Consider the following 14462-nt stretch of genomic DNA (forward strand, 5'->3'; position numbering starts at 1 on the left):
AAACAAAAAGAAGCAAGAAAAATGGGTAAAAAAGATACTAGTAAAATGGAAGTTGAGAGTGAGATAAAAGGAAGCAGAGGAGCTGGTGTGATAGTACTGCAGGTAGGGTGTTTGCCTTGCACACGGCCAACCTAAGTTTGAATCCAGGCATCCCATATGGTCCCCCAGCACAACCCAGAGTAATTCTTGAGGGCAGAGCCACAAATAAACTCTGAGCATCACCAGGTATGGCCACAACACAAAAAGAGAAGAAAGCACAGCAGGGGCAAGAGAGAGCTTAAAAGGCTGAGTGTTGAGACTGGAGGGATAGCACAGCAGGTAAAGCATTTGCCTTGCACACAGCCCACTGGGATTTGATCCCTGGCTTCTATGTGGTCCCCTAAGCCTGCGAGGAGTAATTTCTTTTCTTCTTTTCTTTTCTTTTTTTTTTTTGTGAGGAGTAATTTCTGAGCACAGAGCCAGAAGTATATCCCTGAGTGTAGCCCAACAACAATACAAAACAAAAGTGAGGCTGAATATGCTTTGCATGTAGGAGGTCTGGGTTCTATTCCCCAGCATCACATGTTCTCCAGAGAACCTCTGGGCATGGAGCTGGGAGGAGCCTTTAAACATCAGCACCTGAGATCCAACTGTCTCATCCTTCCTAGCAAAGCAAAGCAAAGCAAAGCAAAGCAAAGCAAAGCAAAGCAAAGCAAAACAAACAAACAAACAAAAAAAAAGCAGTAAGCAGAGCAGACATCAAACCCAATGTTGCCATTGGGTTGAAGAAGATAATTTTTTTAAAGTTTATTTATTTATTAATTAGTTGTTGGGCCAAACCTAGCAGTGCTCAGGGGTACTCCTGGCTCTGCATCCAGAAACCACCCCTGGCAGGCTGGGGGATCATCTGATGTTGGAAATGAAACCGGGACCCTCCTAGGTCTGCCACATGCAAGGCAAATGCTCTACTGCTGTGCTATCTCTCCGGCCCCAGAAGAAGATAAATTTATAAAATAAGGACAAAAGGGGCCGGAGCAAGCAGTAAGGCGTCTGCCTTGCCCACGCTAGCCTAGGACGACCTCGGTTCCGTCCCCCAGCGTCCCACATGGTCCTCCAAGGCAGGAGCGTTTTTCTGAGCACATAGCGAGGGGTGACCTCTGAGCTTCACAGGCTGTGGCTGAAAAAATGAAAAACAAAAACAAACAAACAAACAAATAAACAAAAATAAGGCAAATCGATTTTACTCCTTGAAATCTTTAGTAATCCCCTGGTGAAATGGAATAGAGAGATAGAAGCTAAGAATAAAGACGGGTCAGTGGATGGTGAGAAAGTGGTACCAGTAAATGACTTCAAAAAATTTTAGAGGGGGCTGGAGTGATAGCACAGCACAGCACAGCAGTAGGGTGTTTGCCCAGCACAACAGTAGAGTGTTTGCCTTGCACGAGGCCCTCCAGAAGCCATTTCTGAGCTCAGAGCCAGGAGTAATCCCTGAGCAGTGCTGGGTGTGTCCCAAAAGTCAAAAAAGAAAAAAAAGCTTTAGAGAGACAGGAAAATAGAAAGAGAATGGAAACCCAAATGATTGTGTTTTTAATTTTTAAAAAAATGGTTAAGTTTTTAATAATCCTGAGGAAGTTTTGAGATTGAAGCAAAGAAATCAATAGGTTGGTAGAAACTCAAACTGAGAGTAGCACAATAACAGACAGGACTAAAGGACTACTTTAGGCTCTGAAAGGAATCATTCCTGGAAGTGCTCGGTTGAAGAGATAGGAGGTTAAGATACTTGCATGCTGTGCATGCAACTGACCTAGGTTCAGTTTTACCTACATAATGGGTAAAACAGGGTAATTTGTGGCTACAGAGAAGGGAATAAAAAGCACAGAGAAAATAGCTAAATGTTTAAGTTAATTGTTCCCATTTCATCAGGCTGCTAAAGGGATTACCTGAGATAATATTTGATCAACAAAATGGAGCTTGGCACAGGACAAGTGTCCAATAAATGCCATTAGCTATGGACTTGATTCCTGAAAGAAAGGCAATTCAATGGTGAGGAAGAAATGCACAATGGATTTTGAGACCACAAAGAAGTGGTCTATCGAAATTCTAAATGATTAGTTAAAAAAATGTCAAAGAAAAAAGTCAAGCCAGGATGGAACCTCTGCTAATGAATCCTCTGCTAAAGTGAGCATCTAGCTGGCAGACCTTTAAGGTTTATGTTTCAGGGAAACATACTCTGGTACAGTCTCCATGGGAGAAAACTATAGAAGGGCAGATAGGAAACAATGTGGGCCTGAATTGAGATTATTAGAATAAAAGGAGATTAATACTGAGACATGACACACTTTGGTAGAGGGCTGAAAGATATTGGAAGGTTAAGTGGACCCCAGTGACTGTCACTTTAGACAGGATGGTGGTGTGGCAGCACAGATGTGAGAACTTGGGCTGACTGACTAGGAGACTGAAGAGTGATGTCTGAAGAAGATATACTAAGAAAGGGGATCAGTGAGAGGAGCAGGCCTCTGAGACAGAGGAGAAACACTTGGAGATTGCCTGTCTGACTTAATTTGAATAGCATATAAATATTTACAAAGGAGCATCAGCATACTAGGGTAGGGGCTGGTAAATGAGCATGATAAGAGCTGGTCCTATTTATGAGAACAGCTTTCACGAGCAATGTTCTGGTAGCCATCCAAGTTCATGAGGCACATGCAGGATGTTTATTTTATTCCCTTTCTGAAGAATTCCAGCAGTTATGAAGAGGGCAGTGCGAGTTCAGGCTAAGTTTTAACGGCTAGCCAAGAACTGTTTAGGGTCCCTGGAATAAGTGTAAAGAACGACCTGAAGTGGGGCAGAGATAGCATAGCAGATAAGGTAATTGTTTTGTTTGGAGCTGACTGATTTGATTCCAGCATCCCACAAGGTCCCTGGAGCACCACCTGGGCATGGGTGTGGCCCCAAAACAAATAAAAAACAAAACAAAACAAAAAGAATGACCTGCAGGACTCCATCCACTGCAATCAAGACAAGCACCTGAACCTCTAGTATTAGGTCTCTAGTCCCTTCATTTCTTTCTAAAAAAGTGGATTTTTTAATGAATTAAAAAAAAAGAATTATTTCTATCTTACCTTGTGAGGTTTTTTTTTGTTTGTTTGTTTTTGTTTTTGTTTTTGTGTCATACCCAGCAGGGCTCAGGGGTTACTCCTGGCTCTAAGCTCAGAAATCGCTCCTCGCAGGCACGGGGACCATATGGGATGCCAGGATTCGAACCACTGTCCTGTATGCTATCTCCATGCTATCTTACTGGCCCCTATTTCTATCCTATCTTATTCTTATACTTTGAGACCCTGACTATTCGAGGCATGGAGAATTAGGACAAATACTCAGTTACTACCCTCTGTCCACAAAAAGGGAAGCTTTTTAGGAATTTTGTGGAAGCAAAGCTGTGAGGAATTAGGGATCTGTCACATTACTCAGAAAGATTCTACTTACTGGTCAGTTTTTTTTTTTTTGGTTTTTGGGCCACACCTGTTTGATGCTCAGGGGTTACTCCTGGCTATGCGCTCAGAAATCACCCCTGGCTTGGGGGGACCATATGGGACACCAGGGGATCGAACCGCGGTCCATCCGCTTGCAAGGCAGACACCTAACCTGTAGCGCCACCTTCCCGGCCCCAGTTTTTTGTTTATTTATTTATTATTTAGTTATTTAGTTAGTTGGGGCTGGAGAGGGAGAATGATTTGGGCCACACTGGGGAATGCTCAAGACTTATTCCTGGCTCTGTGCTCAGGGATCATGCCAGGCAGTGCTCAGGGTGCTGGGGATTAAACTGGGATGTGCAGCACTGCAAGGCAACTGCTTTACCCCAGTACCATCTCTCTGGATCCCTAGATGACTGCTAAGGGACAAATTATTCCTAAGAAGAACTTGTGTCCATGCCAAGGAAGCACAGCATAACTATGATGACTTATATAGTCCTGGGTCAATGGCCAACCTCTAAGGACACCTGTCTTCCTTTCCATTCTCTTAATATCAGTATTTCGAAGACAAGTGATTAAAGGGTTTTATTTCTCTAGTACACTTGATTATCTCCTGTCACATAGAAGTAACAGTGGACATCACCACCGTGCTAGATCTTTCTTCTGCACAAGGTGGTGAAGCCTTTGTACCCCACCCCTACCTTTTTGTTTGTTTTGGTGCTTGGGGGGGGTCCTTTTTCTTTTCGGTTTTTGGGTCACACCTGGCAGTGCTATGGGTTACTTGTGGCTCTGCACTCAGGTATCACTCCAGGCAGTGGATCATATGAAATGCCTGGGATGGAACCCGGAGTGGCAGGCTGCAAGGCCAGTGCCTTATCTGCTGTATATTGTTTTGGATCCCCCCAGTTCCCTTTTTCATTATAAATTCTATCAAAGATCCCCTTGATCCTCTCTCTTTTCCATTGGCCAGTCATAAAAATTTGCCAATATCAGTTTTAAAATCCTTCTAAAATTAGTATTTCAAAGATAAAAGGTAAAGAATTGTGCATTATATTTTGTAATGAAAAACATATATCTAGCAGGTTAAAGACTTAAAAGGCAAATAAATACACAAGAAAGAATACAAATCACTTCAAGATCATTACCAACTGGGTCGACCCTATTTGGTGTGGTTACCTGAAATTATAAACAAAGACACACTTGTAGTGTGTCAGGGATGGTCTATCTGACCTGAAGATAACAGGGATGGAATAGCACTGTTTATTAGTAACCCCTAGTACCTAGTCTCTGAAGCATAGAAGTAGTTGATGTTCTTTCAGAGCACTTACAAAAATTTAGAATTTTCTTAGGCAAGTTAGAATGTTCCTGGATTTAATATCTAAACCATGTCTCAAAATTAGTCTGAGTGCAGTGGCCAGAGTTACAGTAGAGCACTTGCCTAAAGGCACGTGGAGAGAGTGCTTGCCTTACATATGACAGCCAGAGTTTTATCTTAAGTACCTATATCATCTCCTGAGACTCACTAGAATATACTAAGATGATAGATCACTAAAATATACTAAGGGCAGGACCAGGTGTGGGTCCCGGGCACTGCTGGACGTTTCTCCTCCCCCACAAAGTAAGAATAAATAAATAAACGTCCAGCAAGGTTTTCTAACTGAGGTCTACTAAGCCCTTGAGTCTGTGGCTTAAAACCTCAGGGGTCTCCAATCTCTAAGAAAATAACTATCTAAACATGCATGTGGTATTTACAAGTCTGAGAACATATAGGTATTTTGAAAGATACTGAGTTTTTTTCGGTGGGGGAGGGGAGCACATGCAACAATGCAGAGGTTACAACTGGCACTGCACTCAGGAATTACTTTTAGCCATGCTTGAGAGAGCATATGGGTTATTGGGAATTGAAACCGAATAGGTAATAATGGAAGCCAAATGCCCTACAGTACACTATACTATCAAAAAAACTAAACTTTTAAATTTAAATTGTTTTCGTTCTATCAAACTGGTTAGGAGATCCTGGGTCTCTCCCAAAAAGTCTCAACCAGTCCAGTGGTTCAAGGCCAGTGCTGAGGATGCTATGGGAGCACCAGGGATTACCTGGACCAACTCAGTGGTGCTTTGGATCTCCAATGCCACACCCAGAAAAGTCTTGAGGATTATACTCTGCTGTGTTTGAGGCACCATTTGCCACCAAGGGTCAAACTGAGATTGGTCACCAGTCAGGCACCTGTCAGGCACCTAGATCCCTGACTATCTCTCCAGTCTAATAGTGACTCTTAAGCATCTGTGCGTGTCAAGTTCCAAGTTTTCCCACCATAATTCCTATAGCTTTCTGGATCCCTCTCCTGCATGGTCTTGGCTTTGATCTGATTTTCCTGTGTCTATTACTCTACGGAGTGGAGCTAGACCACTTGGTCAAGACTTCCAAAGAGTCTGTGAGATCATATGTCAAAGCCACGTGGCTTGTCTATTTTCTGTTTGAGATGCTTCATGACAATTAGCTCCAAATGTCAAAGTGGAACCACTCTAGGGCCATTTATCTAGGACCAATTATCACTTCAGCTGGGGGTGGGGTGGGAGTGGCTCTGCTTTATATATTCCATATAATCCCTGATCCCACCTGAAGTGATTCCTGAGCAGAGTCAGGAGTAAGTCCCCTAGAACTGCCTGGTATGTCCCCAAACAAACAAACAAACAAAACTAGCACCACCTGGCACAGAAATGTCTCAAATAGCAAGGCTCTAAGTTGGATCCAGTATACATATTCCCTATTCTCAGCCCCCATGTTGACAATAAAAAAAGTCTTTTTTAACATGTGGGCTATAAAGACACATAGCAAGGACCAAACTTAAAAATGGCCAAAGTCATCAAAATTGGAGATTTTATCTCTAGAACTGGCTTACATGGTGGTGAGGGACAGTGACTGGGAGGGGCCCTGGGACATTGGTGATGGGTTTGGTGTTGGAATGATGTATGCATAAAAATATAGTGAACAGTATATATTATATCCTTGTACCTCTATAAAAATGGTAAAAATGAAAGAGAGAGAGAGAGAGAGAGAGAGAGAGAGAGAGAGAGAGAGAGAGAGAGAGAGAGAGAGAGAAGAAAATAAAGGCAGGGGCTAGAGCAATAGCACAGTAGTAGGGCATTTGCCTTGCGCACAGCCGATCCAGGGTGGACCTTGGTTCAATTCCCAGCATCCCATATGGTCCTCCAAGCCAGGAACAATATCTGAGTGCATAGCCAGGAGTAACCCCTGAGCGTCACTGGGTGTGGCCCAAAAAAGCAAAAACAAACAAACCAAAAAAAAGAAAAGAAAGGCAGAGAAAGAGATACTTGGAAATTAGAAAGATACACATGGAGTTAGAAGGAAGCTCAGCAGACTTGCTTTGCATATCCTAGGTTTGACCTCTGGTGCACACACACACACACACTCACACACAAATACAAAAACCAAAATGCAGAAATACTCTAATTCGGGGCCGGGCGGTGGCGCTAAAGGTAAGGTGCCTGCCTTGACTGTGCTAGCCTTGGACGGACCGCGGTTCGATCCCCCGGTGTCCCATATGGTCCCCCAACCCAGGAGCAACTTCTGAGCGAATAGCCAGGAGTAACCCCTGAGCGTTACCGGGTGTGGCCCAAAAACCAAAAAAAAAAAAAAAAAAAAAAAAAAAAAGAAATACTCTAATTCAATATAATGTAAACATCCTTTTATTATTAAAAATGCATAGCAAATTTTGAATTTTGCCTTAGTTTTAGACCATGGTTCTATAACTAATAACTAACTGCCTACTATTTTTGGGTGCTATTTTATTTATTTATTTATTTATTTATTTATTTATTTATTTATTTATTTATTTATTTTGGTTTTTGGGCCACACCTGGTGGTGCTCAGAGGTTACTCCTGGCTCTGCGTTCAGAAATTGCTCCTGGCAGGCTCGAGGGACCATATGGGATATTAGGATTCAAACCATTGTCTGTTCTGGATCTGTTTCATACAAGGCAAATGCCCTACCGCTGTACTAACTCTCTGGCCCCTGGTACCACTTTATTCCTTTTGCACCAATTTCCTCCAGTTATGTTACTGGAGGCCTATCTTCCCTTCAATTCTCAAAATAATCTGCCTTTGAAGTATTATTAAAGTAGCTTCCAGTTCTCACAATAATAGCTCCATATCAGCTAGTCTTCTTTAGTCTCTTTCACCTGTTTTTTTGTTTTTTGTTTTTTGTTTCTAGGAAACATTCTTGTCCTTTGTGCCTTTGGGAGGAGGAAGGGAACCCTGCCTTGCTCTTGCCAACTGGAACTGGAACTATGCCTTAAGCTTCAGCCCAAGTGCTTCTTCATGTATATGGAGAAAAGAACCATAAGAGTTTTATTTTCATCTCTCACAGAGAGAGAGTGCATCATCAGATTTTGGCAGACAGTATATGGTCTTTTAAAAAAATCGTGGCTGACAAAATAATTGTACATGGGTTCTGTTTTATCTTTCTTTGATTGTAAGTCTAAAATTAAGGTGTCAGCAGGGTGATTTCTTCTGAGAACTCTGTTTTTGGGTGACTGTCCTTCCACTGTAACTTTACCTTGTGCTCTTTCTTTGCATCATTGTTCACATAATTAAAAAAAAAAAGAAGTTACAGAAAACCCAACCACAATCATGTTTGTAATCAAGGTGTTTAAATAAAGATACTAATTAAAAAAAAGTTACAGAAAAAAATTGTGTCTCTTATTGGGTCACAACAAATCTGGGGTTTAATTACCAACATGACCTCAACTGTTCCAGACTATCTTGTGGCTTCTTTTTTACTGAAAAGTTTACATGCATTTATTGGAAAATACAAACTTCCAGGGACTACTATAATGCCAAGTTCATTTATGTCTTCTAGTAGATACTGGATTCTATTTCCTTGTTCAGGTGTCTGGGGGATCATATGGGATGCTGGGAATCGAACTGGGTCCCTCCCAGGTCCACCGCATGCAAGGCAAACACCCTACCACTGTGCTATCTCTTTGGCCCCAACAGAATTATTTCTAATTCAGTATACACTTATGTAGGTAGAATCTGAGCAGACATGGAGGAATGTTTTATTAGCTATTAGTTATGAAAGGTAGTCTTTTTTGCTGTGTTTTGGCTTTACGGGCCACTCTTGGCAGTACTCAGGTTCTATGCCCAGAGAAGTGCTTAGTGGGTTACTCCTAATGTGCTGGAGATTAATTTTGAGCCTCCTGCATGAGTCTAACTTTTTGAGCTACCTTCCTGGCACTGTGGTCTTTAAATATCTATCTATCCATCCTTCAATCCATGTATCATTTTGAGGGGGGGATTGAGGAGGGTCATATCTTGCAGAGCTCAGGGGTTTTTGTTTTGAGGGCCACACTTGAGGGTGCTTAGGGCTTATTCCTGGCGGTGCAGTTCTGAGGATCAAAGCTGGATGCAGAGTAAGGTAAGCATCTATTCACTATTTTGTATAAAAGTATATAAAAAGTATACAAAAGCATACTTTTATACAGCTAACCTGGGTTCCATAACTAGCATTTTATATGGTTCCCCAAGCACTGCCAGGAGTAATTCCTGAGTACAGAGTCAGATGTGGCCCAAATTTCTCTCTATATATTATATATACATATATGATACATATATGTCATCTATGCATATAGGAATGCATTTTCTAGGTGTCTTCTGCTTTGTTTTGAAGTATAAATAAAATAATTCTGTGAACTCATTCTAATAAATTAAGAAACACAAAAGCCACAATTGAATATCAATCTGGGGAAAGTTTCCATTCACATACAACTCCCAAGTATCCCAAAAGAGTCTCTGCTCTGCTCTTTAGGCTCGCACTGCACATTTGCACAGCCAAACAACTTTCCACAACACAGCAGTCATGACATGCCTACCCCTAGTTGTAGCCTCTGCACTTTTAAGCTGTTTTTCTCTTTCTTCAACAACTGGCTCAGTGCTTTGCCCATCCCAGATATTTAATAAGTATTTGTCAACCAAAGAACATGTAGTTTAATATCATATGACTCATAAAGTTGGCAGAGCCCTTAGATATAAAGGAAGTGGGTACAATTACTACAAGTATCCATTTAGTTGTCTAATGACTGAAAGTCCGCCTTCTTTCCTGGGAACTGAATTCTTCTCTAAGAGATCAGATAAGGGGTTTACTTGCAAGAGCTTGGTTGGCTAAATGTCTCTCTGAAATGAAGTATTGGCATTCAGCACCATGGGAAGAAAGAACTAGCACATACATTGTCAATTAAATATTCTCTTTAATACACATTGGTCTTTCAAGGAGTAGTGAGCGTGACCTACTTTCCTTCTAAAAGTCAAGAATCAATTGTCTTCCTCTGCTTTTGAACACTAGCACTGCCACTTATTAAGTGTACAATTTCAGGGGCTGGAGAGCTAACACAGCGGTAGGGCATTTGCCTTGCACGCAGCTGACCCAGGACGTACCAAATTTTGATTCCCGGCATCCCATATGGTCACCCGAGCCTGCCAGGAGCGATTTCTGAGTGCAGAGCCAGGAGTAACCCCTAAGCACTGCTACTGCTGGCTATGACCCAAAAACCAAAAAAAAAAAAAAAAAAAAGTATGACTTCAGAGAATTCTCAAGCCCTCTGAACCTCTGTTTCTTCATGTGAAAAAAAGAAAGATAATAAACCTACTTTTTATGGTTAATTTTAAGAATTACAGGAGATTGGGGCCAGAGCAGTGGTGCAAGCTGTAAGGCATCTGCCTTGCGTGTGCAGCCTAGGATGGACTGTGGACCATATGGTCCCCTGTCCCCCAAGCCAGGAGTGATTTCTGAGTGCATAGCCAGGAGTAAACCCTGAGCATCACTGAGTGTTGCCGAACCCCCCCCACACACACAAAAAAAAGAATTACATGAGGTGACCTCTGTAAAAATGTGTGTCAGGAAGAGTAGGCACAAGTAGCATTGGAGGATAGACTGAGTCAGTCATGTGCCAGTTCTGCTTCCTACCAGCTGGATGATCTTGGGCAAATGACTTCATTTTCATTATGTCTGTTTCTTATCTATAATATGGGAAAAGTAATTGGATTTTTTGAATCTACATCAGACAATGTGATATTGTTCAGGCCCAGTGCTGCTGAGGTCAAGAAGGGCAACCCCAGTAGTTCTGGGGCCGGGTAGTACTGGGCATCAAACTAGGGTCTTTGTACATCTGTAAAACACAGGATTTTACCCCTGAGCTACTTCCTGGCCCACAAAATTTTCCTTCTTTGTTTGTTTTTGGGTCACACCTAGCAATATTCAAGGTTCACTCTTGGCTCTGAGCTTAGGGAGGGGACTATAAAAGGGTGCTAGGGATCAAACCAAATTGGCCACCTGCAGGTCAAGTGCATTACTATCTATACTATCTGAACTATCTCTCTGGCCCCAAAAATTTGCTTTTCTTTTTTTTAAGGAATAAATGAACATCAGCAAAATTGCTATTTCTATTTCATTTGATATTTCTTTCTTTCTTTTCCTATATTTAAAAGAACTTGTCTGTTGAGTATGTTTTTCTTTTTGTGGTACTGGGGATCAAATAGGTTTTACAAATGCATAGCTGCTGCTTTATCCCTGAGGCACACATATTCAACTGTTTACTGTGTTTTAAGTTGCAAAATTAACTTCTTGCATATTACTCCATAATAGAAAAGGAAGTAAGGAACATATTTTAAGCCCAAAACATTGCAACACTCACAAACTGTGTAACAAGAACTATTATATTAAATAGTGTAAAAGAAAAACATCTTTTCTTTTTAAATTTAACAGGCAGGTCAATAACAATACAATAAATATTAGTCTGGAAATAGTAGGAGAAAAGGCTTATGGCACAGCATTGAAATCTTATATCATAAGCTTGCTGACCACTGCCTTATACTTCTGTATTACTCTGAAATTTTGTATAATGTTTTGAAGATAAAAGTTATCTTAAGATACAAATTTTGAACAGAAGTTGAAAAATAATCTTTTTTTTTTTTTTTTTTTTTTGGGCCACCCCGCCGTTGCTCAGGGGTTACTCCTGGCTGTCTGCTCAGAAATAGCTCCTGGCAGGCACGGGGGACCATATGGGACACCGGGATTCGAACCAACCACCTTTGGTCCTGGATCGGCTGCTTGCAAGGCAAACACCGCTGTGCTATCTCTCCAGGCCTGAAAAAGTATATTTTATCACAGTTTATTTAAAAACAAATTTTGAAACTATTTTAAGTAGATTTCTCAAATAGATGTTCTTATTCACCCACATTAGCATTTTTAAGGGGGGTTAGACATTTGAATGTGCATATTTACTGCTAATAAATTTCTACATTGTTAAAAGGTAAGTTACCTGTTTTCAATAATCATCACATGGGAGGGCGAAATCCCCAAAACCTCACAACTCTGCAAAAGTTCTTTCTTACGAATCTCCCCTTGATTGTAGTAATTTCCTAGATAACAAACAGATATGGTGGCTTTCTTTAACAGTCAATATATAACAATTCACTTATACTTAACCTATAGAATTTTAAATACCTGAAAATTTTGTGATTATAAAAAAAAGTTGGGGCCGGAGAGATAGCACAGCGGCAGGGCATTTGCCTTGCATGCAAAAGGACTGTGGTTCAAATCCTGGCATCCCATATGGTCCCCCGAGCCTGCTGGGGGTGATTTCTGAGCATACAGCTCAGGAGTAGCCCCTGAGCACTGCCAGGTGTGACCCAAAAAAAACAAAAAAACAAAAAAAAAAAAGAAAGTTGAAAATGATACCATACTCAACATACTCAAGTTTCACTCAGTAAGAGAGTAATTAGCAGTGCAAATCCTAATAACATTGAAATATTTTCCCTATATTTGTGAGAGGTTTAGATTTATTTGGCCTATCATTCCCTTCTCAGAAAAAAAATTACTCGTGCAGTCAGGGGCACTCAGGGCTTACTCTAGGTTCTATGCTTGTGTAAGAGAGGGGTCGAAACTCTTTTGGTGCAAGGCAAACACCTTACCTGCTGTACTTAGCATCTCTCTGACCCTGAAATCTACCTTCTTCAAGGCAAAAACACAGAAATTGTCCCCATCTGCATCCAAGACTGCTATCAACTATCATAAGTGATCAATCCAGTGTCCCTACCCCCCCCCCCCAGCATTGCCCACTTTGGGAAACATTTAACTGTATATACTCGAGTAGAAGCCGAGTTTTTAGGCATAGAATTTGTGTGTGTGTGTGTGTGTGTGTGTGTGGTTTTTGGGTCACACCCGGCGGTGCTCGGGGGTTGTTCCTGGCTCCAGGCTCAGAAATTGCTCCTGGCAGGCACGGGGGACCATATGGGACACCATTCGAACCGATGACCTCCTGCATGAAAGGCAAACACCTTACCTCCATGCTATCTCTCCGGCCCCTAGGCATAGAATTTGTGCAGAAACCCTGAACTCAGCTTATACTCGGGTCATACAGTTTCCAGTTGTCTTCTGCTGTCTGCTGGAGGGGGCGGTTCTTCAGCTCAGTCCACAAGTCGCGCAGAGCTGAAGAGGGAGTCAGCTGAACTGAACTGGATGCCACTAAACTATTTAACCCACAACATTCTATCTGTGCTTTGGATGAGATCGACAGCAGTGATGGTAATCTCTGCGAACTCAGTGATGATGACAATGTCTATGCTGATTCCCTCACATCAGATACAGCTGAAGCTGTTTAGACATACAGATGATGATGAGGAGGAATCCAGTTTTGAAGGATTTTAACCTTGGTAATTTAACTTGATTACCTGTTAAGCTATGGTTTTCTACACTTTAAAAGTTTTTTTTTTTTATTTAAACAACTTTATTACATACACGACTGTATCTGAGTTTCAGTCATGTAAAGAACACCACCCATCACCAGTGCAACATTCCCATCACCAATGTCCCAAATCTCCCTCCTCCCCACCCAACCCCCGTCTGTACTCTAGACAGGCTTTCTATTTCCCTGGTACATTCTCATTATTAGGATAGTTCGAAATGTAGTTATTTCTCTAACTAAACTCATCCCTGTTTGCGGTGAGCTTCATGAGGTGCGCTGTAATTTCCAGCTCTTTTCTCTTTTGTGTTTGAAAGTTATTATTGCAAGAATGTCTTTCATCAGCATAATAGATTCCATGTACATCCATGTATAGGAAAATTTCATGACTTCATCTCTCCTGATGGCTTCATAATATTCCATTGTGTATATGTACCACAGTTTCTTTAACCATACATCTGTTGAAGGGTATCTTGGCTGTTTCCAGAGTCTTGCTATGGTAAATAGTGCCGCAATGAATATAGGTGTAAGGAAGGGATTTTTGTGTTCCTAGGGTATATTCCTAGGAGTGGTATAGCTGAGTCATATGGGAGCTCGATTTCCAGTTTTTGGAGGAATATCCATATTGCTTTCCATAAAGGTTGAACTAGATGGCATTCCCACCAGCATACACTTTAAAGTTTTAAAGTTATTGTTGCTAGTTTAGTTTTACTTTCTTCTTTTTTTTGGGGGGGGGGCACACTCGTTTGACGCTCAGGGGTTACTCCTGGCTATGCGCTCAAAAATCGCTCCTGGCTTGGGGGGACCATATGGGACACCGGGTGATCGAACTGTGGTCCATCCTACGCTAGGGCTTGCAAGGCAGACACCTTACCTCTAGCGCCACCTTCCCGGTCCCTAGTTTAGTTTTTCTTAGCAATAAATATTGAAAAACATTTAGCCTACTGATTCCTCAATAATGTAATTGTCTTGGGTATATATTTTTATTTTTGAAATTTACCCGTGGCTGCTGCATTTTCCACCTCAGCTTATACTCGAATCACTACATTTTCCCAGTTTTTGGGTAAAATTAGGGGGTCGGCTTATACTCCTGTATATATGGTATCTGTTGCTATGTCTGTCTGCCTGTCTGCTTTCCAGTCATATGATGCAGACAGAAGAATCTGTTGTGATGAACCCTGGTTTAATAGTTAAACTGATAGTCTGGAGAAATAATACAGGGGTTAAGGTAATTGCCATGTATGTGGA

The 14462-nt window shown here is 41.5% G+C and overlaps 1 protein-coding gene across 1 annotated transcript in view; it reads right to left on the reverse strand.

Annotated features, from left to right (window-relative positions):
* PIGL (phosphatidylinositol glycan anchor biosynthesis class L) overlaps window positions 1–14462 on the reverse strand; it is a 61599-nt gene that overhangs the window by 32640 nt on the left and 14497 nt on the right. The window contains exon 2 of the mRNA XM_049776951.1: window positions 11793–11892. Within this exon, the coding sequence (XP_049632908.1) occupies window positions 11793–11892 (100 nt within the window). The remainder of the gene's footprint in view (window positions 1–11792; window positions 11893–14462) is intronic.

Source organism: Suncus etruscus, chromosome 7 (assembly GCF_024139225.1).
Source record: "Suncus etruscus isolate mSunEtr1 chromosome 7, mSunEtr1.pri.cur, whole genome shotgun sequence".
In the NCBI taxonomy this organism is placed as follows: domain Eukaryota; kingdom Metazoa; phylum Chordata; class Mammalia; order Eulipotyphla; family Soricidae; genus Suncus; species Suncus etruscus.